General features: G+C 45.4%; 2 protein-coding genes across 3 annotated transcripts in view; one reads left to right on the top strand and one right to left on the bottom strand.

Moving 5' to 3' along the window:
* Positions 1–2,569: 2,569 nt before the first annotated feature.
* On the bottom strand, positions 2,570–6,919 carry irf2bp1 (interferon regulatory factor 2 binding protein 1). The gene is made up of 2 exons (XM_042064046.1): positions 4,524–6,919; positions 2,570–4,159 (listed from the first exon to the last, which is right to left on the bottom strand). Exon 1 carries the CDS (start codon positions 6,519–6,521, stop codon positions 4,545–4,547), a length of 1,977 nt encoding a protein of 658 aa, XP_041919980.1. The 5' UTR covers positions 6,522–6,919; the 3' UTR covers positions 2,570–4,159; positions 4,524–4,544.
* A 3,543-nt stretch (positions 6,920–10,462) lies between these two features.
* Positions 10,463–24,665, top strand: part of nova2 (NOVA alternative splicing regulator 2) — an 83,357-nt gene continuing 69,154 nt past the window's right edge. Inside the window, exons 1-3 of one of the 2 annotated variants that reach the window (XM_042064047.1) lie at positions 10,463–11,584; positions 17,879–17,980; positions 19,254–19,397. In XM_042064047.1, coding sequence (XP_041919981.1) covers positions 11,422–11,584; positions 17,879–17,980; positions 19,254–19,397 — 409 coding nt within the window. In that variant the 5' untranslated portion in view covers positions 10,463–11,421. The remainder of the gene's footprint in view (positions 11,585–17,878; positions 17,981–19,253; positions 19,398–24,665) is intronic. The other variant, XM_042064048.1, reaches the window with a different exon arrangement.

Raw genomic sequence — 24,665 nt, 5'->3', positions numbered from 1 at the left:
TGTTACCAGGGGTGATGAGCAAGAGTTCCAATTTTGTAAATGTATAATATATATTTTTTCCACTATGTGCCACTATTTTAAAACAGTTTAATTCCAGTCAGACCGAGCACGAATCTACCAGTTTGATTTTCTGTATAATGTTGCTTTAAGTGAGCTTTATCAAATTGGAAAACGAGTGAATGATGAAAGTGCCTCTTGTGGATAAATGGCGTTTTGAATAGACGTCCTGCGAAAAATATGCGAAGAATATTTGATAAAAATCCACACCATCACATCAGTAAAATAAGAGGGTAGCTTGCTTTTCATAAATGTTATATATTATATGATATAAAATATGTATATATAAAATATGTATATATTGCAAAGACCTATATACATACACACACACGTTGCAATCGTAGAACAAAAATCATTGCAGGTCACTCCTACGACATCAAAGGATAGACAGCACAGGCCTGGTCTGTCCATCGATTATCATTACTGCTGAAGATACAGCACATGTAAGAGTTTAAATGTCTTGTCCCAAAAAGGAATCACTTTTTCTTCAGCCATCTCTGTCTGTCACGTCCCCGATACCACCGCAGCGGTCTAACTGCGCCATCTACTGGACAATGTGGACAACGACAGCGCATTTTACTAAGGGCGAAGGCGAGGTCGAGGGTTTAGGCAGCCCATAGCGGTAAAGAACAGCGATTAACGTGTTAATAAACACTGATAAATATGTCCACCATGATAGACTACACTAAGACATTCTATACCGATAATGATGATTAAATGATGTCTTTGCATATATGTCCCTATAGGCAGTGGCTCTCTGCAAGTGACTAATCTTAGGCAAACACACCAACCAAGACCTTGTACATTGAAACTACACATAAACACCAAAGTACATAAATTGAGTATAGGGCTCAGGGGCATAGCTCCCTCCCAAAATTCCATAGGCCTAGTTACATAGTTAAGGTATTTAACAAAGACTTATGTCCAAAGCCACTTAAAACATTGGATAAATTACAAAACATTAGATACATTTATTTTAGATTTTGAGTGGTATTTAATCAATGTAGGCCTGCTCTATACATGAGTTCTACTTTTACCATCAAATCAAACGTGCATAGCCTACTCATCTAGGCATATGGGGTTTCATCAGCTGGTAGGTAGTGAATCCAAACGTCCTTCTCTACTGAAGTGCTCACCATACAAGTAGCAAGAGTGGTAAGACATACGGAACCTGCAATTAGTGTATTAGGATGCAAATTAGGTTGTTTCACTACATATAGGTTTTGTGTTTTAGTTACTTTCCTTAATTAATTTAACTAATATTTGTCTCTCACTCTTTCTTTATAGGCAAAAACAATGAAAAGGAAGTTGAATGGTAATTTCAGCTAAAATCTTGATTTGATTCATTTTTTGGTGGTTCACCATCTACAGAGCTGTTTCCTGGATATTGGCAAGTTTCACACATGCTCTTTAAAGGTGCCATGTGTAATGTCCACCAAAAAAATCAATTCATACTCCACATTCCATAAAAGATGGGGGCAGTACCTCCAGAAAGTGAGTTGGTCTATGCTAGAGTAACAACCGAGACACGTGTATTGCAGTTTGGCTAGCGGTTATGTTGACCGCATACCGCCTCCCATGGCCGAAACAGGTATTATAAGTATAAGTATAAGTATATATACTTTTTTGATCCTGTGAGGGAAATTTGGTCTCTGCATTTAACCCAATCGGTGAATTAGTGAAACACAAACAGCACACAGTTAACACACAGTGAGGTGAAGCACACACTAATCCCGGCGCAGTGAGCTGCCTGCTTCAACAGCGGCGCTCGGGGAGCAGTGAGGGGTTAGGTGCCTTGCTCAAGGGCACTTCAGCGCGGCCCACTGGTCGGGGCTCGAACCGGCAACCCTCCAGTTACAAGTCCAGAGTGCTAACCAGTGGGCCACGGCTGACACCTGTCGGGCTGTGGCTAGTAATTTAGCATGCTAATTCAGGTTGATATCTCTGCAGCACTATACCTTGTCATTTTTTTAATGACGATCATCGCCCTTATTTTTTTCTCATTCTTTTGATGCGTGTAGCTCATTTTTTGGATATTCTTATCTCAATTCTTACACATGGCACCTTTAAGCAACATTAATATTTGTTACCTGACCATAATGGCTTCAAACTCATTTTGATGGTAGATTGACTCATAATCCAGAGAAGAGCATCCATCACTCTCCTCCGTCACCGCAGACCTGGCGTTGCACTAGGTATTGGTGGCTTTTGTGTGCCGTGTTTGAACGCGGCCCATTTTGTCACTTTTAAACGCACTGGGTGCCCGAACGCGGCCCATTTTGTCACTTTTAAACGCACTGGGTGCCCCGAACGCGGCCCATTTTGTCACTTTTAAACGCACTGGGTGCGCCTTTAGCCGAAGGGAAGTAGGTGCTTAGTAAGTTTGAAAATCAACGCCAAGGGGACGTATACCAATTCCTACACTGTGTTGCTTGCTCATAGGAGTATGCTTGGGATCTTGTTGTTGATCTTTTCAAGTACAGTTTCAGAAATTCACACACGAGTCATATCATTGACTTCTGGCCATAACAGACATTGGGCCGTCTTTATTCAAGGATTGTCAAAAGCCTGTCATACTTTTAATTTAAATATAATTGTAGCCTTAACACAAAAGCAGATTTAACATTTTACACAGAATTAAGTGTTTGAGTAGGTACGTTGACATATACATTACCATGTTGTATATCCAGGGCATCAGATGTTTAACAGTACAGGAGTTTAAAAATCATTAAATGAAAAAAGTACTCAAGAAATGTCTTTAAACTAAAATTTCAAGAGCAAAAGTTTGGCAACTTTCTTTCTCGGAAAGTATGCCTTCAGACATGTCATACGGTTGAAATAAAAATATATATCTGGACCTTGTAGAATTGTAGAAAATTAAAACAATGTTATTACATCTGCAGTTTTTTTTGTACATTTCACCAAACATCACACCTACAGTATGTAGTTGATCTCAACTTCACTGGGTCAAGGATCATAGGTCAATACAAATATAATCACCTGGGTGAGCGTCATACAATCTACTGTGTCCACTTGACGGGACAGAAAAAGGTGATTCCCATATACTTCCCTGTTTATCAATGAAATAAAAAGCCATTTTACCACAAAAATATACGCTACAGCGTTGTATTATACACCGATCTCTGCAACAATCTATCTTTGGTTTTCTATTGACTTATACTTAGTGGTACTTAAAGCCGTATGAAGTATCAAAACTAGAGATTGCACTTCTAGTGAAAGGGATGTTTTGATGTTTTTTTGTTTACAATCTACATACAGTATATCAAATATAAAGACAGATTTATATTGTACATGCTGGATTTGAAATAGGCATGGCTGGGATATGGCGAGAACATTTTTTAAATCTTTTTATTTATTTATTTACTTATTCATTTGTAGAGGGCTATCGGCATGTGGTAGCCCCATGTTCCTGCCATGCCACCTTTAGTCAGCGTAGGCAGTAGCAGAGAGTGGCTGCCTAGCAGTACACCTCGCCTCAACATCTCTCATTGTTGTTGTTTTTGTTTACAAAGCACAGGCTTTCTCCCCACAACCCAAGCCTAACTGGGTCTATAGGGACATTCAGTGATGTCAGCATTCATTCTCAAAGTGAGATTTGACAGTGCGTCCTTGAGGTGCAATTTTTGGTTGGCGAAAGACATAGGCTGCTCTGTGACAACGGGCAGAGTACATGACAAGAAGGTTAAATTATAAAATATTTTCATACAGCCTATAACTATATATAGTTTGCCTATGCATTTGAGGATACAAAATCACTAATAGATTTCTACATATAGACTTTTGGGCGGCAATAAGAACATATTAGGGGTGGGGCAATAAGAACATATTAGGGGTGGGGCAATAAGAACATATTAGGGGTGGGGCAAGAGGGCAACCCTACAGGAGGTGATCTCCTCTTAGACCTGATCAGGGATTGGGCATCATTGTGACACCACCCTTGGGGGGGGGGGGGGGGGGGGTGATTGGCTGTGAGGAAGAGGACCTGCTTGATTGACGGCTTCTCTTCAGTGCTGATTGCTGTGTAGAGTCACAGCATCTTTGGGGTTCAAGGCTGCAGCTCACTTGGTAGAGGAATTGGACCCTGGAAAGAAAATAAAAAAACAATGAACACACTTCAACTGGACACACAGAAGCCTGTAGAGAACATACCACCACATCTCCTCTCATTCTTCACATCACAAGGAGATAAAAAAAGGTCCCTGGGTGCGTTTCCCCCCCTTCACCAATCCCATATCACCAAGTCCAGTGTACAGCCATGTACCGTGTACAGTGTCAATTATCAATGTGATAATATAAACTTTATTTATCTACATAGATATTTATTTAACTTTATTTATTCTGGCACACTGGCCCAAGCAACCATACCTGTGTCCGCAGTGGTGGGCATTACGGGTTGCACACATACCTGTGTCCGCAGTGGTGGGCATTACGGGTCGCACACATACCTGTGTCCGCAGTGGTGGGCATTACGGGTCCCTCTCCTTCTTCACCTTCACGTCCCCGGCCAGGATGGTAGAGATCTCGCCCTGCATGAAGGCCCAGGGCACGTTAGATCCCACGAGGGGGCACTTGTCTCCGCTGGGGCAGTACACCTCGCTGCCCGAGCCCTGGCTGCGGATGAAAGCCCGGGTGCAGGGGAAGCAGAACTTGTGCCCGGGCACGGACGGGCACTGGACGAAGTGTGTGTCCTCCAGCCTCTCGTGGCAGATGGTACAGCAGAGTGGCACGCTGCTGCTGGCGCCGCCAGCGCCGGATGAGGCCTCGCCGCCCGTACCCGCCGCCTGCTCCGACGGCATGGCGCCTCCAGTGGCGGCTCCCGCAGGGCCCGAGTTGCTGCCGCCCGCCGATGCCCCGCCACCGGACTCTCCGTTCCGCGACGCCAGGCGCCGCTGACCGGCAGGGGACGCCGCCATTGGGCTGCCGCTGTTCTGCCGCAGGGCCGAGCCGGCGCCAGAGGAGGAGGCCGAGGCCGAGTGGGGCATGCCGGAGCTGCCCGCCGGGGCGTCCTTAGGGGACTGCCCGGTGCCGCCCACGTTGTCGGCCACGTTCATGAGCGCCGTGATTGGCGAGGGGTCGCTGCCGTGGATGTTGGCCAGGGCTTCCTGGAGGGCCGGCGGCTGCCCGCTGTTGGGCATGGAGGCGGCAGCGGCCGCAGCGGCGGCGGCCGCCATGTGAGCGGCCATGCCCGGGTAGCCGCTGAGCGCCCAGTGCTGCCGCAGCTGTTCCTCATTGGCCAGCCTCTCTGCTGCGCTGGCACCACCACCACCACCTCCGCCGCCGTCCGGCTCGGGGGACGCTTTGCGTCGGCGCACCCGCGACATGCCAGGGCGGCCCATCTGGCAGAGCGCGGTGGGCAGGATGGAGCAGCTGGCGTCCAGGTACGGCTGCGGGAGCGCGTCGGGGTTGGGCGGTTCCTTGAAGGTGCGAACGCCGTCGCTGAGGAGCTCCGTGAGCAGGCGCCAGTCTCCCGAGCCGTGGCGTTTCTCGTACTCCACGTACTTGTAGCCCGACGTGATCACCTTGCCGGCGTCCTTCTGGCAGTCCTGGAACATCTGCTTGACCAGCATGACCAGGCTGGAGAAGACGATGCCCGAGCCGCACGGGTACTCCACGAACACCTTCAGCTCCGTCTCGGGCCCTGTCTTGGCGTCGAGGGCGAAGACGCGGCCCACCAGGCCGTGGTCCTTCTTGAAGCGCACATTGAACGGCGAACAGCTGGCGAGCGTGAGCAGTGTGTCGCGTAGGGGCTTGGGACGGCCGGCCCAGTCTTCTGCGCGGTTGCGGACGCTCTCGGACAGCTCGTTGAGCGCCTCCGCATTGCGCTGCTTCTCCTTCAGCTCCTTCTCGATTTCGGGGTTGATGAAAGGTGCCACGCCCATGCCCAGCATCTGACGCTTGCTGATCTCGTTCAGGATGGGGGCAGAGATGGTGAGCGGGGCTGCCCCAGGCCTGGCATTCAAGCCTGGCACAGCAGCCAGCAAGCTATGTGGGCCACCAACTAAACCTTGTGCCATTAAGTTAGGTGGGACAGTGCTCACCATAGCCCTGCTTCTTGCATTGGGGCTCTGTCTACTAACCTCTTGGGGAACCCCGTCGTCGAGTCTGGGAAGTCCATTTGGAAGTCGTGCTGGCACCCCATATTCTCCTCTTGCTCTCTCAAAGCGCTCTGGCGGCTGTCTGCCGCCTTCCATGGGGCCATCTTTACCACCTGGACCGTGTTTACCAGACTGAGGGCCGGGCGATCGGCCATCCTGCATTACATGTGTTCTCTTAAGCTGCCGCGCCGTCTCGATAAGGAGCTCAATTCTGTCCGCGCCTTCATAGTTAACGCATCCACGACATACAGCTTCACTAAAATCCCATATCATAGCCCAAGGCATCTTGGGCAAATCGCAGAGGTAGCACCATTGCCGCCTGGAAGATGCCTGTGAAGAGGCGGACATATTTGACAGGCCCCTCTTCTTTTTACGCTCTCGAAGCCCTCCAATACAGCGTTTTGGTCAACCTTTGATCGCCTCTGTACAAAATCTTATCGTTTCCTCCCGAAGGAGTTAAGTCGCTAATAACTTTAACGAGAATGTATTGTTTTTTTCCAGACTTTATGTTTTCTCAACAACAGCCTGCGACCCCGAAGACTATTTCTCCTGGAAGACGCTGGAAACTTACACAACTATGTAGCAATGCATTGTGGGAATTAGGGTTCCGTTTTCCCATGCATTACAACGGGACTTGAATGCTGCCCTATCCTTGTAGCTGATTACAAATATTGATTACAAAGCAAACCTATTTCATTAAAAGATGGACAGACAGAATATGTTGCTATAGTGTGAATCTAGAAATGTTTTCTGTCTTTAAACATTTTGCCATTTAAACTTAGGCCTACCCTATAGGCCCACAGTCACTGTGAGCTAAGCATGGTTTTCTCGCCTGTAGCCTACTGGTGTTTTTGTTGTTGTGGTTAAAAAAAACACATATCTATAATGTTATAATATTAAAGTTAAATTAGTTTTCTTATTCAAATCACGATAGTTAACTATCCAGCGTCCAACTTTGTTAGGCCTATAGGCTAGACAATAAATTGTTTGTCGCGCTCATAGTTTGATTTCCTCTGATGTCAGAGTTGTTCCTATAGCCTAGCTAAATTTGATCAAAGATCAACTGACACTTAAGTCTAATCCACTGACGGTAAAAAATGTATTTTCGTATCTTTTCTGATAAACATCCCCTACACTGAATCCATCCTGTTCACGGTAACCAACTTCAATTCCCATTAGCCTTTGTAGAATTCGTCACCTACATCACTTCCTCTTTTCGTACTGGCGACTTGCTTCGTTGAGTCGGGCAAAGTGCGCAGGTGCGACTGACATTCCTGATGGTCTTATGTAAGTGTGGATTCTGCAATTGGCTAGTCCATGATAAAAGTTTGTAGATAGGATGAAGTCGAATTAAATGTGCTTTTTTTTTATTGACGAAAATCGTAAGCCTTTTTAACAGCTACCAGAACACCCAAAGGCATAGGCCTAGAAATAGGGCTAGGCTATTTGTGAAATTAAACGTTGTTTATAGGCTAAGTAAACTACACTTCTACATCACACGCAAAATATGTTTACCCCTAAATAATCAATTTAAATGAACAAAGAAATAGGCTAGGTCTACCTCATGGACAAGACTAGACTGGCCATATTTGCCACCAATCTTTGTTAGTTCCTGTCCCTGTAGTCCCGTAGAATATGCAACGTAAACTGATATTAAATTATAAAACACATTTTATCACCGTTTCATTTTTTTCCAAAATGTGAAATCCTTGAAGCTGATTGATTAGTTTAGCCTTGAGGTAATTATATTATATAACCACTAGATGGCGACAGTTAGTCGTTAATAAAACACCTCACCAGAGGCGCGACACTGAAATCTGGGTTAAGCAATGCAATGAATTCAGTCGGACAAATAACTCGCGTTATATTTCCAGTCTACCAGCGAACCTATTTTATATGTTTTGATCCGCAAACACATGTTTAATACAAAAACTCTACTCTGGCATCGATGCAGCACTGATAGGTGAAGGCCTCGTGTAGGCTAGGCTACGCGGCAGAGAGTTGACTCAGGCTATAGGCCGAGGCCTACTTCATCTGAAACCTTTGCTTATCCACAGATATCCTATTTATAGCTATCACATCCCCGCATCTTTTTACAAGAAAAAAAACACTTCAGCTGCAACTGCTAACCGAGCCTACAGTTCCATTCAATATCATTGAGGAGGTGTGAAAGCTACAGCCGAGATGACCACGTGAACAGGTCGCAGAGGTCACGCCAGATGTTTCTCAGTGCACCGTAGTCTTACGCAGCTCTCTCCGCGGGACGCCGAGACAATGGCCAGGGCGCCGGTAGGGAGAATGGGGCAGATGGGGTCCCCCTTCCCAAACAATGTCTGCAGAGTGTCGGGGGGATGGGAAGCTGTGCATTGAAAGTCACCACCAGCAACCAGATATCACGCAGGGCTTAGCCTTTCACTTCCATCTCAGGAGTGGGGCGGGGAGGGGGTGCAAGGGTGGGGAGTGAGGGTTTATGTGAAAGCCCGTAAACCCATATTGCAGGAATGGAAGGGTTTACCCGTAGCCATCTGTCAGAAATTACCCAGATGAACCTAACGCAGTGGCGTCTGGGATGCTTTAAATGATGAACATTTCACATTTTGTTTAAATTAAATCTAGGCTAGGCTTATAAATTATTACCCCAACACCTGAATGAATATGCGATAGACCTAGGCTACTCACAATAAGTTGGTTAAAATCGACCACAATGTCCAATGTCCTAGCCAAGAGATCATTCATTCAGAAATCGTAAATAATAGGCATGAACAATGGCAGCCTAAACATCAAACAACATGTATTATTTTTATATCTCAGTATAAAAATGGTGAGTGATCTATCTTTTTTTTTTTCAAATAGGCTACATGAAATAGGATATAGTTCACAACTGCGACTAGGCTTTAATCCAAACAGTATGAAGACAAAGGATGCAGTTTGGGCAGTGCAGTCACGCTGAGTATCACCATAGTTACCAGAAGAAGCACTTACCCCCTCGCTCATCCACGCGCAGCGCGCACCCGCTCCTCAAATATAATAAACCTCAGGCGCTGGACAACTTGGCCAGATATCTGATCGGCGAGCCAAAGTGTCACAGCTGGGAAATGCTTTCAGCCATTAATAATGACAACACTACAGAGAACAGTTCATTTCTGCTGTTTTCGATTGCAGCACAGCATTGTCATTGCAAGCCATTAATAAAAATGACACCGATATGTTAACAATTCAACTTAGACTGCAATCCACGCACATCCATGGTCTGATAAGCTGGTCATTTTGTTGCAAAAATGAACACAATTCAATCATTTCCTTAACTGGCAGTAAATGCTGCTATTCACTTCAACTGTGGCATGAATGACACAGATATGAAAGAAGAAATCCAGACAGAGCTCAAACACTCTGCGTCATAAAATATCAGGAGTCATTCATGATTATTATAGCCGAAACACAGGGGTATTTTTAATGTGCTGTATTCTCGATAAAGAAAGAAATCCCATTGGCAAAAAGGGTCTCCTACATCTGACTCAGATTTGCCACGTCTCTCCACACATAAAGTCGGTCTATGCATTCTGGAAGCGGACCGAAATGGCTCGCTGTTGAGATTTTCGCAGCAACGTGAAATTGTGTGGGCTCGCTCTCTTTGTGTGTAGGCCACGGTCGACGCAATGTCACCTTGACGAGAATCTGGAGTAGCACGAGAGGCGCTCTACATCTGTCTCGGTGTGGACAGGACGAGGGTGTACGCGCCAGCGTGTGTGGGAGAGTGTATGTATGTGAGTGTGTGTCTGGCTGTACGGCTTGTGTGTGTGTGTGCGCCTGTGGTAGCCTAGCCTACCCCGCAGAAAACGGAGAATACGGAGGATCCTCACACTGGACTGGAGGAGACCCATAAAGAGCTGAGGATGGCCGAGTCTTTCACAGGTAACATATTTTTTATTTGTGTTTAAGCATACAGTGTCTGCAAAAAATTAACTTGGTTTTCTTACTTACATACTCTATTTTAGCATTTATATCATAATATTGTAAAAGTACATTTGGTTAACCTACAGCCAGATAGCTAGCCTATAGATTACCAAACAGGTAGCCATAGACTAGGCCTACCACAAGAGTGTAAATTAAGTTAAAGTTGAACAGCCAAATTGTCTAAAAATAGACAATTAGGCCTACCATATACAGAGGGCATAATTAGGAAGCGGGTGCATGTGTTTTGACCTAGTCTGTTATGTATTGCCGATAAAAGAAGTTCAGTGCCCATAATGACAGCTCATACTTTGACAAGCCCCAGACCAATCTGATTTTCCAAACGATGCTACCGTCGGCCCCACCACCTCCACTTCTACTGTCATCATGTGATATTCTGAAGTGTAGCCTACTGTCCGCTTGCTGAGGAAAACAGCTTTGGCCAATCGGAATTGGGCCCAAGCAGACGGCTGCAAGGTGATTGGGCGAGCCATGTTTCTTTCGGCCGGAGGAGTGTGTACTTCGGAGTGTGGATGGGAGGGGCTTGTGCTCTACATCTGACGGCGATGAACTGGGATCGGCATGACGTCACTGGTCCCCTGTGCTCCGCCAGTCAGTAAGCGCAGGGATGCTCTGAACGTAAGACTGCAGCATCTTCTACAACGAGGCCACAAAATTGCATCTCCTTCTATATTCTTAAACTGCATTTCTTCCTTCCGGACCTTCCTGACGAAACCAACCCCTTACCCACGAAAATCGAACTGCACGGCAGCTCATGCACGAACCGAAGACCTGCTTGAGCACAATATTTTTTTGTTTTGGCACCTTCCTTTCCCCTTTATTTATTTAGATTGTTTGCCATGACCATTTGTGTGTTTTGAATTCCTTGTTTTGCTGTCAGCGTCTACGAGGACGTCATCGCACCGTAGGGAGGAATAGCAACCGTGCAACGCATTTCAAAAGAAGGAACAATTGTGACCGACACCTTACATATCCGGGGAACTGAAGAGAACGCATCGGTTCATTGGATTTGTATTGATGTGACGTTTCTCTGCACTATCGCTTTTCTCGAGAGAAGGTTGGGACAAACAGCCACAGATTTCGCCGTTGCTTATCCTCTCCGTGCCGCCTGAAAAAGGGAGGATAACAAACGCATCCGGAGGTCCTCGAACGGAAGAGAGCGCATTTGTTGAATATTTAGAAAATACATATCGGTAAAATAACCCTATCACGCACAGCCACACGCTTTGATACGTTGCGTAAACGGATAGCCTAAAAGCGGTTTCATCCACATAGTATGAAAATGATGGCCGGCGGGGCAGTGCAGCAAAACGGGATTTTTTCCAATCCGCACCATCACAGTCAACAGCCTCACATGGAGTCGGATCCCCCTGATTCTCGCAAGAGACCTCTGGAGACGCCGACCGAGGCCAGCAGCACCAAACGCACAAACACTGGAGGTAAGGAAAGGATGCGAAGCACCGTTGTGATTTTGTGTTCGTAGAGCCAGTCGAATGAGATGACAGCGTGTTGGGTGTAAAACACGGGGAACCGCGAGCAGGTTGATATTTGCAATAAGATTTCAAACAGTAAGGTGACAAGACTCGTATGCAGGTCAGAGATTTAGATGATGTGTAGGCCTATCACGCATACAGCCAGTGGACGCTTTTAGTAAATACTGAAAACACACTGCGCTGATATGGGAGCACAATAGCGCGTCAGTTACGACCCCGACCGCTCAGAAAGAAAGGAGGCAACGCGTGCGAGGTTTCCAAAACGCGCCTTAACGGTAGTCTAAAATATTCTACACACACACACACACACAAACACGTACCTATTTCCACTACACGGAACCCGTTCGTGGAAAGTAGTCAAATAATTAAATAACTCGATTAACCGGGACAAAAAAAAAAAAACTATTTTGCGAATCCGGTTTTCTCCTGTAAGTGAGGGCAGATGACCTTGCTTGATAGTGTATCGCTCCTCTTTGTGTAAAATGCTTTAAAATACATACGCAGCGTTTGAAGTATGCTTTAAATCCCTGTCGGCATGCATGGTCTCTGTTATCACTATCCCGAAACCGTTATATGGCCCCCTGTATTATAGCCTACCACAGAATGTTTTGAGACCCCGGCCGTCCTGGATAAAAATAGGATAGACATTAACCTATTTCGTAATGCCCTCGAAGTTTTCAGGCAACCATAGCGTGTACTGTTTAGTAGTTTTGCTCTAGCATTGCAGTTTCATTCACTCAAATAATGAATAAATATGTTTTATTTATATTTTACTGTGAAAGAAAATTCTGAATACATTGATCAGTCCCTCTTTGAAGTGTATGGCCATGTATTGATTGTTGTGAAGGAGTGGGACTTGTTGAAGCACTGGACTGATGGTCTTGGGCTTCTATTGTGGTGTAGAAAATTAAGTGATACAATGTGCATTCAATGTTAAAGAGAATCAATAAAGACAACACCATGGCTCAAATGTCTAAAAACCCACCTTCACCCCTGGGAACCATTACAGAGATGAATGCACGTGAGCACTCACACATCTGTCGTTTTCCATTCAGATGAATCTGTTGGGAGAAATGCTGCAGACTGTTTCCTCACCTACAATTGAATACCCCTGTGTGTTTGTGGGAATGCAACAAACAACATCTTGCACAAAATAGCAGTCATAGTGAGCAGTCATAGTGAGCTTGTTTATTTGGAATTGCCCACCAACAGTATGTAGACTTAAGATGTTGTTACAAAGCATGCAGTAGAAGCATGCCACGCGCTTGGTTATTATTGTTTTACAATGCAATAAACTATAACCTAATGTCACAGTCAATTATGCACCACTGAAGTTCTGTAGGTTATTTCTTCAGTATGGCTTATGAGTATCCTCTGCCTGTTCCAATTTAGTCATGTAAGCTTCCTCTATTATGGCTCGTTTAGCACCAGAAAAGATGATTAATTAAGTTGTAATTAATCCATCACTACATTGAACATTACATTTGGCAGATTATTGAATACCTGTTTTTAACTTCAGGGGATTTAGGGGGCCTTCAGAGGCCTTTATGGGGCAATTTATATGTTTCATCCATGACAATACGTCTCAGTTTATATTTAAGTAATTGTAATATTTTCTTCGCATATTATTTGGAGGAGAGTTAACAAATTCGGACAGAGAAATATGAAGTAAAGCATAATGCAGTGTTTCAGTGAATTTCAGTGCTCTTGTTGTCAGAGTTCTCCAGTCAATGTACCAACATAGCATTTTATATAGCATTCAGAAGTAGGAAACATAGCATTTTATATAGCATTCAGAAGGAGGAAACGTAGCATTTTATATAGCATTCAGAAGGAGGAAACGTAGCATTTTATATAGCATTCAGAAGTAGGAAACGTTGCATTTTATATAGCATTCAGAAGGAGGAAACATAGCATTTTATATAGCATTCAGCAGTAGGAAACATAGCATTTTATATAGCATTCAGAAGTAGGAAACATGTCTCTGTGTTTACCATACGGGACAGATAGGATGCTTTAGACAAAGGGGACGTGAAGTGTCTATTTAAACGTGAATCAGGTGTATGGATTATGTTAGCTCGGCGCAGCAGGACAGTATGTAGTACTGACCCACTTTAGTTTATAAGGGGCAGGTGGGGAGGTATAATCCTGGACTCTGACAGACAGGTTTTAATGGTGTTGTTTTTGAACTCTGTAACAAACATAATCACCAACATGCCAGTGTCTGAATCTGAAGTCTGCATATTTTTAAATCACATCCTCAAGTGTAAAATGAACACTTCAGCCTAAAATATCCTACTGTTTTCCCTTTTAGATGTCAGATATTTAGTGACACTCTAATGACTTAGGCCCAGATCAGGTTGACTAAATATTTACATGCTGAAGATTTTGATATCATACAGTAAACCTCTCTTTGTTGTTTATTTTACGCTGCAATCGTTGCACTGGAATAATATGTTGGTGGTCTAGACTGCCAGACAATAACTATATTTAAATTTGTTATTCATGAAATAACAAATTAAAGCATTTGTTTACTTGTGTGTGTGTGTGTTTTTTTTTTTTTTTTTGTCCACGTGTGTACTTGTGAGTTTTTGTGTATGTTCTTGTGTGCAAGGACTTTCTCTGTGTTTGTGTGTGTGTGTGTGTGTGGCTTTCCTTCCACTGCCTGCCAAGAGGATATGAAAATAGGTTCCCGGTCCCTCTCCAATTCCCATTCTTCAAACGCAGAGGAAAGCCACAATATATGTTCGCCCTGACCTGCCTGATAAGATAGAACGGGCAATTTAGTAAATGGACCAACTGGCAACAGATCGCTGTTGAACGTAGTTGGTGCCGCAGCGTATCCTGATGCCCTTGCTGGGTAGCGTGAGGGGACTGTAAATATGTATTTATCCTGGGGAGGGAGGGACAGGTGGAGACATATAAGTTTGTCAGTGTATGTGTGTGTGTGTAGGTTGTGCGGTGGGGTTGTTGAGGCCAGACATAGTGCTGACACAGGGTGCAGACTATAAGTAGGGGTGTGTGTGTGAGTTTGAGTGTGAGTGTTTCCGTCTTAGCTGGCAGGCTCATCGAGGGACCCTTTCATGTTATTGATTGCGGCGATGCTGATTTGCCTTGCGGACTGCCACTCTGTCATGCCCAGAGCAGCCTGTTTCCAAACTGATCGATTGATGTTGAAGGAAATGCCTCACTGTCGCAACATGCTTACGTTCGGACCAGAGAGGGGCTCTATATATAAAGTCAAGTCTCCCTCTAGAAAGCTTTTTATTGTAGCTGATAGCATAGAGGCACCATACCTATCCAGTGTGTCGTCAGCACACCCTGCATGGTTCGTGTCACAGTTCCTCTGCTAGTAGCGTTTGAAACATCCCTTGGCTACTGCATTGTTTTTTTTTGTGCCTTTGTTATGTATTTGTGGCTTTGTGTGAGTGCGAAGGTTGAAATTCGCAATCCATCTTTCTTCCTGTCTCCTGCCTCTTTCCTCGCCTCCTAGCTCATCATGGCTGTTCCTAGGCCAGTCACGCCCCTCCTGAGTCCTTGTTCTACCCCCGGCCTGATCTCCTTGTCGATATCGCGCTCCGTCGCTGACCACCCTAGCAACCGTTGCCGCTGAGTCTAGCGATCGATGGCGTGGAATTACTTAAACGTAAAGGGGGCGCTACTTCCCTCTATGTTTTATATCTTCCCTTTTTTTAAAGCACTGCGTCAAAAGGAGGAGGACGGGAAAAAAAGTCTCATTGTGGAGGGCGGTGGGAGGGTCTTGGGGTGCGTGACGCTTTACGAACGGCGCCACGCCATTGGTGGAGCCAGGCGTCTTTCTCAGGGGTGCTCTGCAGCAGACGGACTGCTAGACGAATAGGGATACAGGGGATGAAAAGAGCGTCGCGAGGTTGGGGGGGTGGGGGGGGGGGGCGCGAGATTTAGCTGCCTCCCTGAACTGTCACGGCAACAGAACAATGTGTGGTGGTCTTCAAACCCTGCGACACAGACATGGGGAGAGAAAGAAAAAGCTTCCGCGGACAGGACCCGAATGTTTCTGAAAATATTTAGCAGGCACTACAGTAGTCACCCTTTCACTAGTTCATGGACCCACGCAAAAAGAAAAAAAGATGTGCAACTAAAAAACAACAAACAAGCAAACAGACAAACAAAGCTGCATCAACTATTTGTCATTTAATTAAATACAATGCTTCTGAAAACAGTTTTGGAAAAGTGGTTTCCCAATAATTCACTTCACTTTCATAATTTATAACCCAGTTTATTTTAATGTAGTTTCACCAAGACATTATGTGCCGATTTATTGAAACAAGTATGAGCTCCTCCCCAGTTCATCAGTTAAACCCTGCTACGTAGCATGAGGGAGCTCAGATCTCCAGTTAAACCCTGCTACGTAGCATGAGGAAGCTCAGATCTCCAGTTAAACCCTGCTACGTAGCATGTGGAAGCCCAGATCTCCGGGTACTGGCCTGCCTGCGGCAGAAGTAGGGACCTGTACCCCTTCAACACTGATACCAGATTTGGAGGATTTGGCTCATGTCTGCTGTGAGATCGGACTGTTCTGGGTCTTCAGATCTCAGGGGAGGCCATGGCAACAGCTTGGTCTATTTACAATTCTTAGTTTATTATGTCCAGTGGCTGTGCGTTATTCATCATAACATACACAAGGCACAACAACACACATAAACAGCAAAGAGGGACCTCAAAACAAAACCTTGGACGTAGCATAGAGTCAAGTGGTTCTCTGTCATTTGCACGTCTCTTTTGTAGCACTGAACAAGTGGTGGGGGAAGTGGGGGGCATTTTCCCTCCTGATGCAGTCTCTCTCTCTCTCTCTCTCTCTCTCTCTCTCGCTCTCTCTATCTCTCTCCCTCTTTCTTTTTCTATCTCTCTTTCACACCCATACATACACACACACACACACACACACACACACACACACACACACTCATGTACGAAAGAGAATCCTCCTGATTCCTTTCAGGAGCTTTGTGCTGACAAGCGACAGGAAATCGCCCAGTTCCTGGCTAAGAAACGAGCTCCATGGTGATGCCATTTCCTTCTCCGTTAGACAACATTAAAAACAACACATTTGAGGCCTCACATTAAAAACAACACATTTGAGGCCTCACATTAAAAACAACACATTTGAGGCCTCACATTAAAAACAACACATTTGAGGCCTCACAACTTGTTAAGAGATCAGACCTTCTTACCACTCATTTATAAAACCCTGTAATAATTCTGTAAAAGAGAATTGAAGATAAAAAAAACTAAGTTTACCAATACATAAACTAGATATTAGTAATAACTGTATGATTGTGAAAGAGAGTAAATAAGATGTGTTATTGCATTCTTTTTGTAATTTGTAACTGCTAATCATTTACCTTTTTTGGAGAGCAGCAAAATAGAGGAAACAAGTTGAGGAATTTTTTTTTTTTTCTTACTTTGAAATAATGGAAGAAAAAGTATCCTTCACTTATTAGGTAATCAAATATAGGCCTTAACCATAACATCCCAATACTCATTTAATCAGCAAGACATAAACAAGGCTCTTTCAATTTCTTTGTGTCACAACCTCTCAGTGTAAAATGCATGGATTACCAATGATGCAATATTTTTAAACACATCCAATAAATGTCATCATAATCTTTGATAATGGAAAACAGGCCCCTGTCTCAAAGTGGATTTATGTCGGGCTAAGTTCTTTGAGGCCATTTCTAAAATGCTTCACATGAAATCATGATCCTCTAACGTGTCACACATGAGATTTAAAACGCTAACGGGGGATGAACGTACACACACACACACACACACGTTTATCAGATCCTGTTGCATGGATGTCATTTTGATGGACTCTGTGCTATGAAGAGAGTCCGTGTGTGAGTGTGAGAGACAGATACAGAAACAGATTTACTTTATTCACCCCGGACATTATTCATGAGTGTACTGCCATGGTAATCGAGGGTGGTTAAAATTAGTCCCGTCCGACTCAAAATGAGGACACTCCATGTTCTATTCAGAATGTGGGTCACTGAAGGAGATATTTGGCCATATTATTTTAGCTCAAGGGTGGGTTACCTACTGTCATCACACAGACGAAGCTTGAGGTTTGACAAAAGCAAATGTCTTTTTTTGATAACTGTCTTACAAACATGAATTAATTGGGGGGTCTCGTGTGGACATTCCCAGATGCAAAGAGTTCAGAAATATCACTGTTGATCTTTTTGTCCTCCTTTTTAGGTAGTGTGAGTGGACCATATTCCCAACTGTGTCAAAGCGTCTCTTTCTCTGAGGACCACTGCGATAACCTGATTCTCACACGCTCTCCGACAGGCTGGCTTGGTGTGTATAATAAGAGATTAGCGCAAGAAGACGGGTTTATTAAAAGACTATCAAACCTCTCCCTCTGATAATCCTCTTTGACTGCTTCCCTCAAACCCTCACCTGCTTTAAAGAGAAATGCTCAGATGTTTCAGTTCCACTGTCACGCTCCGAGGATCACAGAGCGTATTTACAATTCTGCCGTAACTGCATGAAGCCGACCCTCACACTGCCACTCGCTGTTTGCCTTTCGGCAGCACCCCCCCACCACCCCACCGTAATGATAAACTATAAATTCTGCCTGCTCGAACCTGATTTTGATTTGCCGGCGATAATTTTCACCCCCATCCCCACCCCCCCCCCCCCCCCCAATTATTTTCTCAGGTCGTTAATGCCCCCACTGCCTGACAGTCAAGTGTCTCATATTCTGTTTCAAATAAGCGAGTGGAGAGAAAAAAAAACTAACACTGCAACTATACCGATCTACTCTAAATCTGCTGTCTACAGGGAGCTAACCAAGATTAATTGTGTGGAATATTAGCAGCGCACCCTTGTGGTTTGGGAAGGACAGAAACAATGTCATCCTAAAGTCAGAAAGGAAGGGTGTACGGTGCAGAGGCTGTGCTGACCTGGTTATGTAGTTGGCAGGTAGTGATTTGCAGTGGTCAGAAAGGGCTCTTTTTGTTTCGACAGAGAGGGTTGCTTGCCTTGCTTCTTCTTTGACTCCTGCTTCCCTCCTCGATTGGAGACATTGCCCTCCACTGAGCCTTCTGAGGGCGGGGACCAGGCGATGGAGCTTGTTGGGGTTTGATGTCAGGCCCTTTGGGTTTTGCCACATGCCCACTGTTGACAGGGCCAGAAGTGGTGGTGTGGTGTAAATGCACAAAGCAGTTTTTCAGACGGAACCCATAATCAGTGGGCTTCTGTTGTGCTTCTCCATGTAATATTATGGTTTGAGGTGTGGTTAGATCCATTTCGCTTAGGATGGCGGGGGAGTCTAACCTTTAAGCACTAAACTAAAAAACAACTATCAACTACAGCACAGAAAAAAACGTCTTGCCACATTGTTTGTCACATCTGTTAACCACTCAGGCAGCATGATGTGTTTATGTAAAATTTTTGAGCGGAGATTTTACAGTTGCTTTGGTAGATTAGTGACTATATGTTTGAGTGGATGATTGAACTCATTGAATAGCTGAATAGTTAGCCTGGGCTAATTAGAGCTAATGGACTGGATTGGAGAGGACTGCGGCTAATATTTACTCTGTTTTTTTCCTCTCTTTCCCTTCTCCAGAGGAGGGAGAGTACTTCCTGAAGGTGTTGATCCCCAGCTACGCCGCGGGCTCCATCATTGGCAAAGGAGGCCAGACCATTGTCCAGCTCCAGAAAGAAACTGGCGCCACCATCAAATTGTCAAAATCCAAAGATTTCTACCCAGGTGAGTACAGTGCAATCCTCCCGCTTTGCCCTCACTGAAAACATATACAGGATAAACCTCTTTAACTGTCACCACAGGATCAGGACGTCTTAGGTGTATTGAAAGGACCGTGTGAGAATGTTCAGGTATAGAACACTGAAGAGACTTCATAAGAACTGCACTACCTTTTTCACAGCATTCTGCATTGCTGGGTTATGCGATGATGTTCATTGCTATGGATACCGTTCAGTTCTCTAATCAGCGCACAAATACATCTAAGCCTGTAGTTTATTTAGCGCCCATGAAATAATTAATAATAATCAGAACACGTAATCTAGGGATTGTCATGTTGATTTACTTCCCTGTCAGTATTTATCATAAAACAAAGCAGTGCAGACAATTGAAATGTCTGCTGTGCGCCATCGCATGTCTTTATATGAGACTGTATAATACAGCACAAATGCAAGATATTGTCCCGGTACACAAGTGACCTTTGACCTCTTAGTGTCACATTAATGTGAATGCAGTGACTCCATCACACTTTCTCTCCAGCTGTTGAAGAAAAAAAAAAGTATTGTCCTGTTTCCCAGAAGTAGTTTGTCTTGTCCTCAATGGGAATCATATGAGTAGGACGTCACCTTCGGGCGGGCGGCCACAACACATGGCCTTTATCACCGCTCTAGTTACATGCTCGGACAGGGCAGACCAGGACAGCTCCGTGGCGTCCAGCGATGGTCACAGTTGGGCTGCAGTCCAGTGGTCCCCCCCCCCCCCCCCCTCTGTAGGTTAACTCAGTGTTTATGTTGGCCCTGCGCGGCTCCAGAAAGATCTCACCCATCCAGAATAGAGATGTTTTTCCTCCTCTCTTCTCTTCTCTTCTCTTCTCTTCTCTTCTCCTCTTTCTCTTTTCTCTTCTGGTCTATTTTTTCCCCTCCCTCGGTGAGTTTCCTGTGTGACTCGCTACGTTTGGAAAGGAAACTGGAGAGAGAGAGAGGTGTCAGAGAGGAAGTGAGGAGGAGTGCTGAACCCAGGGTGCGATCACTCTTAAAAGAGCATTGTTTCCCACTCCCCTCCGCTCTCCTCCGCTCCCCTCTCGGCTGCGGAGTGGAGCAGGCCAACAGGCCACCTGTGCCCCAGGGCCTCCGGGGAGTCAGCGGTGCCGTGGACCGGCGCGGTGGGGTGCGGTGCAGAGGAGATGCCAGGGCCAAAGATGGCAGATGCCAGATGCCTGCCGCATGTCCGTTTCATGCCACTGTGGGCACCGATAGGGCAATGCAGCCTTGAGATTGGGAGAGAGCAGAGGGATGATGAGAGAGAGAGAGAGAGAGAGAGAGAGAGAGAGAGAGAGAGAGAGAGACGAATGAAGGAGACATAGAATGTTTAAAAAGAAGTGAGGGAGATCTAAGGAGGTGACTGTGAGACTCCCTCTCCTTTTTTTCTCTCTATCAGTCTTTAACTCTCTTGGTGTGAAAAACACAGATGCGCCTACGGGCAGTTTTAGGAGGACTTGCGGACTTTAGGAGGTGCGTCTGTGTCTGAGTGCCCAGAGAGTATGGGGATGTTTATGTGTCTTTGAGTGTGTATGAGTGTGTGTGTTTTTGTGTGTGATAGAGAGAGAGAGAGAGAGAGAGAGAGAGAGAGAGAGAGTGAGAGTGTGAGAGAGTATGTGTGTGTGTTTGTGTGTGGGTGTCTGAGGGTGCAGTGAAGTGGACGATCTGAGTGGCAGTGGTGGTGGTAGTGTGTGTGTGTTTGTGTGTGTGTGTGTGTGTGTGTGTGTGTGTGTGTGAGGGGGTGGATGTGGTGGGGACGAGGGGCCCTTCCTCCACTATGAAGGGGGCATCTGTATGCTAATGAGTAACCGGCCTCCTCTTTTTTTCCCCCGGCCAGCGAATGAAAGGGTCCACCTGCTGGGTAGCCCTCCATGCACTGGCCTGCGGAGCTAGAGAGCTGGACAGCTGGCTCTGAACATGGTGATGCACAGGGAAGCATTTGCTGGCCAATGTTACTGTCCATCACGGTCTGGGCACTCTCCCTCTGCTACTAGGCAACAGCAATTTTATCTAGAGAATATAAATCAGCAGCAGGCAACGTGTTATGATCATCATCCAATCGGAACACTAGAAACCAGTCATGTGATTACCTGGCAACATCGCTCAAAAAGGGAAATAGCTCAAAGTTGAAAAGTTTATAAGCTTCATGTATCATCACCTTGAGCCCCTGGCATGGTGCTGATGGGGTGATGATAGTAAGACTCTTAAATGAGAGTTACAGAAGTAAACGGTTTGCAGAACTCAGACAGATGATGAGTCGATGCTGCTGCTTGCCAGACACGCAGGTAGAAACAGAGACAGCACGTCTGCCCTGTTACTGTTGTGTTGCTGTTGTGTTGCTGCTTATCACAGAGTTTCCTGAAATCTCAATACCAGTCATTTCCATTTTCTACACACTTTGCTCTCACGGCATTTCAGTCATGCTATTCAATGCCATTACTTTGTCATGGGCCCAGGCCTATTAGTACCATTAGCTGCTTATCAGAGGTCTCTCTTTCTTTCTTTTCGTATCATGACGCCAAACAGACTTGCAGTAGCGTCTAGCTCCTTTTAAACCATGCCACGGGCTTCAGAGGTAAAATCATCCTCGCAGGGCTCAGACAGATAGGTCACTGCTGCTGCGTCCACTGCAGACGTAGATGGAGGAAGAGAGATGAGAGAGAGAGAGAGAGAGAGTAGAGAGAGAGAGCAGAAAGAGAGAGAGAGAGCAGAAAGAGAGAGAGAGCAGAGAGAGCAGAAAGAGAGAGAGAGAGAGAGAGAGAGAGAGACCATCCCTCCCCGCAATACATCCCGGGCGTTAGTGCCGCAGCGGCATTTAATTCACAAGCAATTAGCTGGCCGCAGCACTGCTGGCCAAGACAGGGCGCCATTCATTACCTCTGCAGTGGGAGAGTTATCGGTGGCAGCGCCGTCCTCACCAAATATAGGCTCCTTCAGCATTCACCAGAAAATGACAGCCATATTTTACAGTGACCTTGGGCTACAGCTCAGGCCAATGGAAGAGAGAGAGAGAGGGAGAGAGGGCATTACATCCATTTTGTAGCTTGAGGAAAAAAATGAAATGTTCTCTGCGATAAACAACTAAAAAAGGGGGAAAGGGGGAGATAGTGGATGTGACTTGAGTGCCCAATCCGTATTGGTTGCAGTTTCCTGAATATGAAATGGATGGACACAGTCAGCAGGAGCTGGACATTATGCATTATGCTTTGAAATGTTCATACATGACATTTGTGACTACAGCCAATTGCTGAAGGGGAGACTGCCAAGTTTTGAACACTGTAAACAGTATGCAGAGAGCACTGTAAGTGATGAGATATTTCAAAGGCTTTGAACTCAAAATAGGCTGATTTTATTCCAAGTCCATTACTTCCCGGTGGTCACATAAGCAAACGAAACGTGATGCCTACAGAGCTGTCAGAATTGGTTGGAATCAGAGACAGGTCACCTGGTGTCACTGACGGAGTCCAGAAAGGCAATCACAGCAAGAGCCAGATGAGCTCAATATTCGGACGGCTGGATGGGCGGACATTTTCACGCCGGTTTAACTTGCGGTGAAACACAGGAAAACAGAAGCCACAAGTGTGACTGTGCACGGAGGTGCAGACAGGGTTATATGCACATGGCTCTTTTTTCTGTTCTGGAAGGATGCAAGTGTATGAGCTCAGAGAAATGCTAACTTGGCCTGTGTGAAGGGGTAGAGAGAGGGAGAGAGGGAGAGAGGGAGGGGTAGAGAGAGGGAGAGAGGGAGGGGTAGAGAGGAAGAGAGGGAGGAAGAGTGCAATAAGGAGAAATGGAGAAAGATAGTGAGAAAGATAGAGTGAGAGAGAGAGAGTGATAACGACAGACAGCCAGAAAGAAAGAGAGTAAGTATGTGCGAGAGAGAGAGAGAGGAAGAGAGAGCAAGGAAAAAAGAAAGAGTGTATGTTTGTCTGTGTGAGAGAGAGAAAGGGCAGGCTCTCTCTCTCCAGCCTGTCCTCACTGCCTGACTGTCTGTGTTTGTGAGAAAAGTGTGGCACAGTATTAAAGCTTTGTCTTAATCCCACGCCATGATTGCGGTTTTCAGTATTTAATACCCCACCAAACCTGGCCTTCCCTCTCTCTCTCTCTCTCTCTCTCTCTCTCTCTCTCTCATAGTCCCTCACTCCACCCCCCACCCCACGCATTATCAACATTACTGATTTCTCCCTTTTAATCTGCTTAGCTAAGGCCTAAGCTTTTCTAACGGAAAGATGAATCGCTGCTACATTACAAATCTAGCTTGCAGTCTGGAACGACTTTCCTGTTTGTTTGATTTCCAACCTTTTCTCATGTTTTATGTGTGTTTTTATTTTCTTTCTCTCTTCTTTTGTGAGTTCTGAGGTTCTGGGTTCGTGTTTTATGGTTAGCCAGATGAGTTAATGGTGTTTGTTGGGCTTGTTGTGGTTGCTTTTGGGCAGTTTTTGCTGAGTTTTGCTGCTCTGTCTTTGAACTTGAAGTTAGAATGAAAGGCATTTACAGATTTGGAGTAATGGGCGGGACAGTGTTGGTTTCTATTAGCAGTTCGTTGAGCCAGTCTCGGGTTCCATGTTTGATGAACAAGTCATGTGGAGGGAGTGTTTTGTCAGGGTGTGTGCAGAAAGCTGAACTCCAAACCAGTCCAGGCCTGATTATCTTTGGTCAGGATAGACCTTGTAAAGCAAATCATAATTTGAAACCTTGTGTCAGAAGCAATAAAAACATTATTTTCCACAAACGCAGAGCAATAGCACACATTTCATGCGTGAACCTATTTAAACAAATAATGTTTAACATTTTGCTAAGGAAACGGTTTCAGTTTTTTTGAGATCAGTCGAGCTCATGGTGCTAATGAACTTCAGATATCTGTCAACAACGTCTCCACTAGATTCATATTTTCCAACCAAGCAGAAGCCCTTAACTGAAGTCATATTCTATTTCACTGCAAGTAATGTATTGCATAGCTAGGCTACTGTATCAGCATTAGTGGTCCCCCTGAGGGGGATTGATGACTCTTGTTGACTCTTGTTGTGGCCAGGGTTGCTCTGTTCCTGCTTAGCCGTGTCTGGACGCTCTATTCCCTGATAGAGCTGGAGGGGAAGTCACACCCCCTTTTTACCGACCTCATAGGAAGTACCAACGGTTTGTCCAGGGCGTCTTGAGGTCACCGCTGCCGTCAAAGACAGCACAATGTGACCGGGATTAGCGGCTAAGCCCGATTCGGGCGTCGTGTTACCGAAAACCA

This window comes from Alosa sapidissima, chromosome 15 (genome assembly GCF_018492685.1).
Source record: "Alosa sapidissima isolate fAloSap1 chromosome 15, fAloSap1.pri, whole genome shotgun sequence".
Taxonomy (NCBI): domain Eukaryota; kingdom Metazoa; phylum Chordata; class Actinopteri; order Clupeiformes; family Clupeidae; genus Alosa; species Alosa sapidissima.
Note: the sequence above shows the minus strand (reverse complement) of the source record. Positions and strands in the feature narration are given on the sequence as shown.

Excerpts from the sequence above, each read along its gene's own strand:
- irf2bp1 (XM_042064046.1), bottom strand. The coding sequence starts at position 6,521 with ATGTCCGCCTCTTCACAGGCATCTTCCAGGCGGCAATGGTGCTACCTC.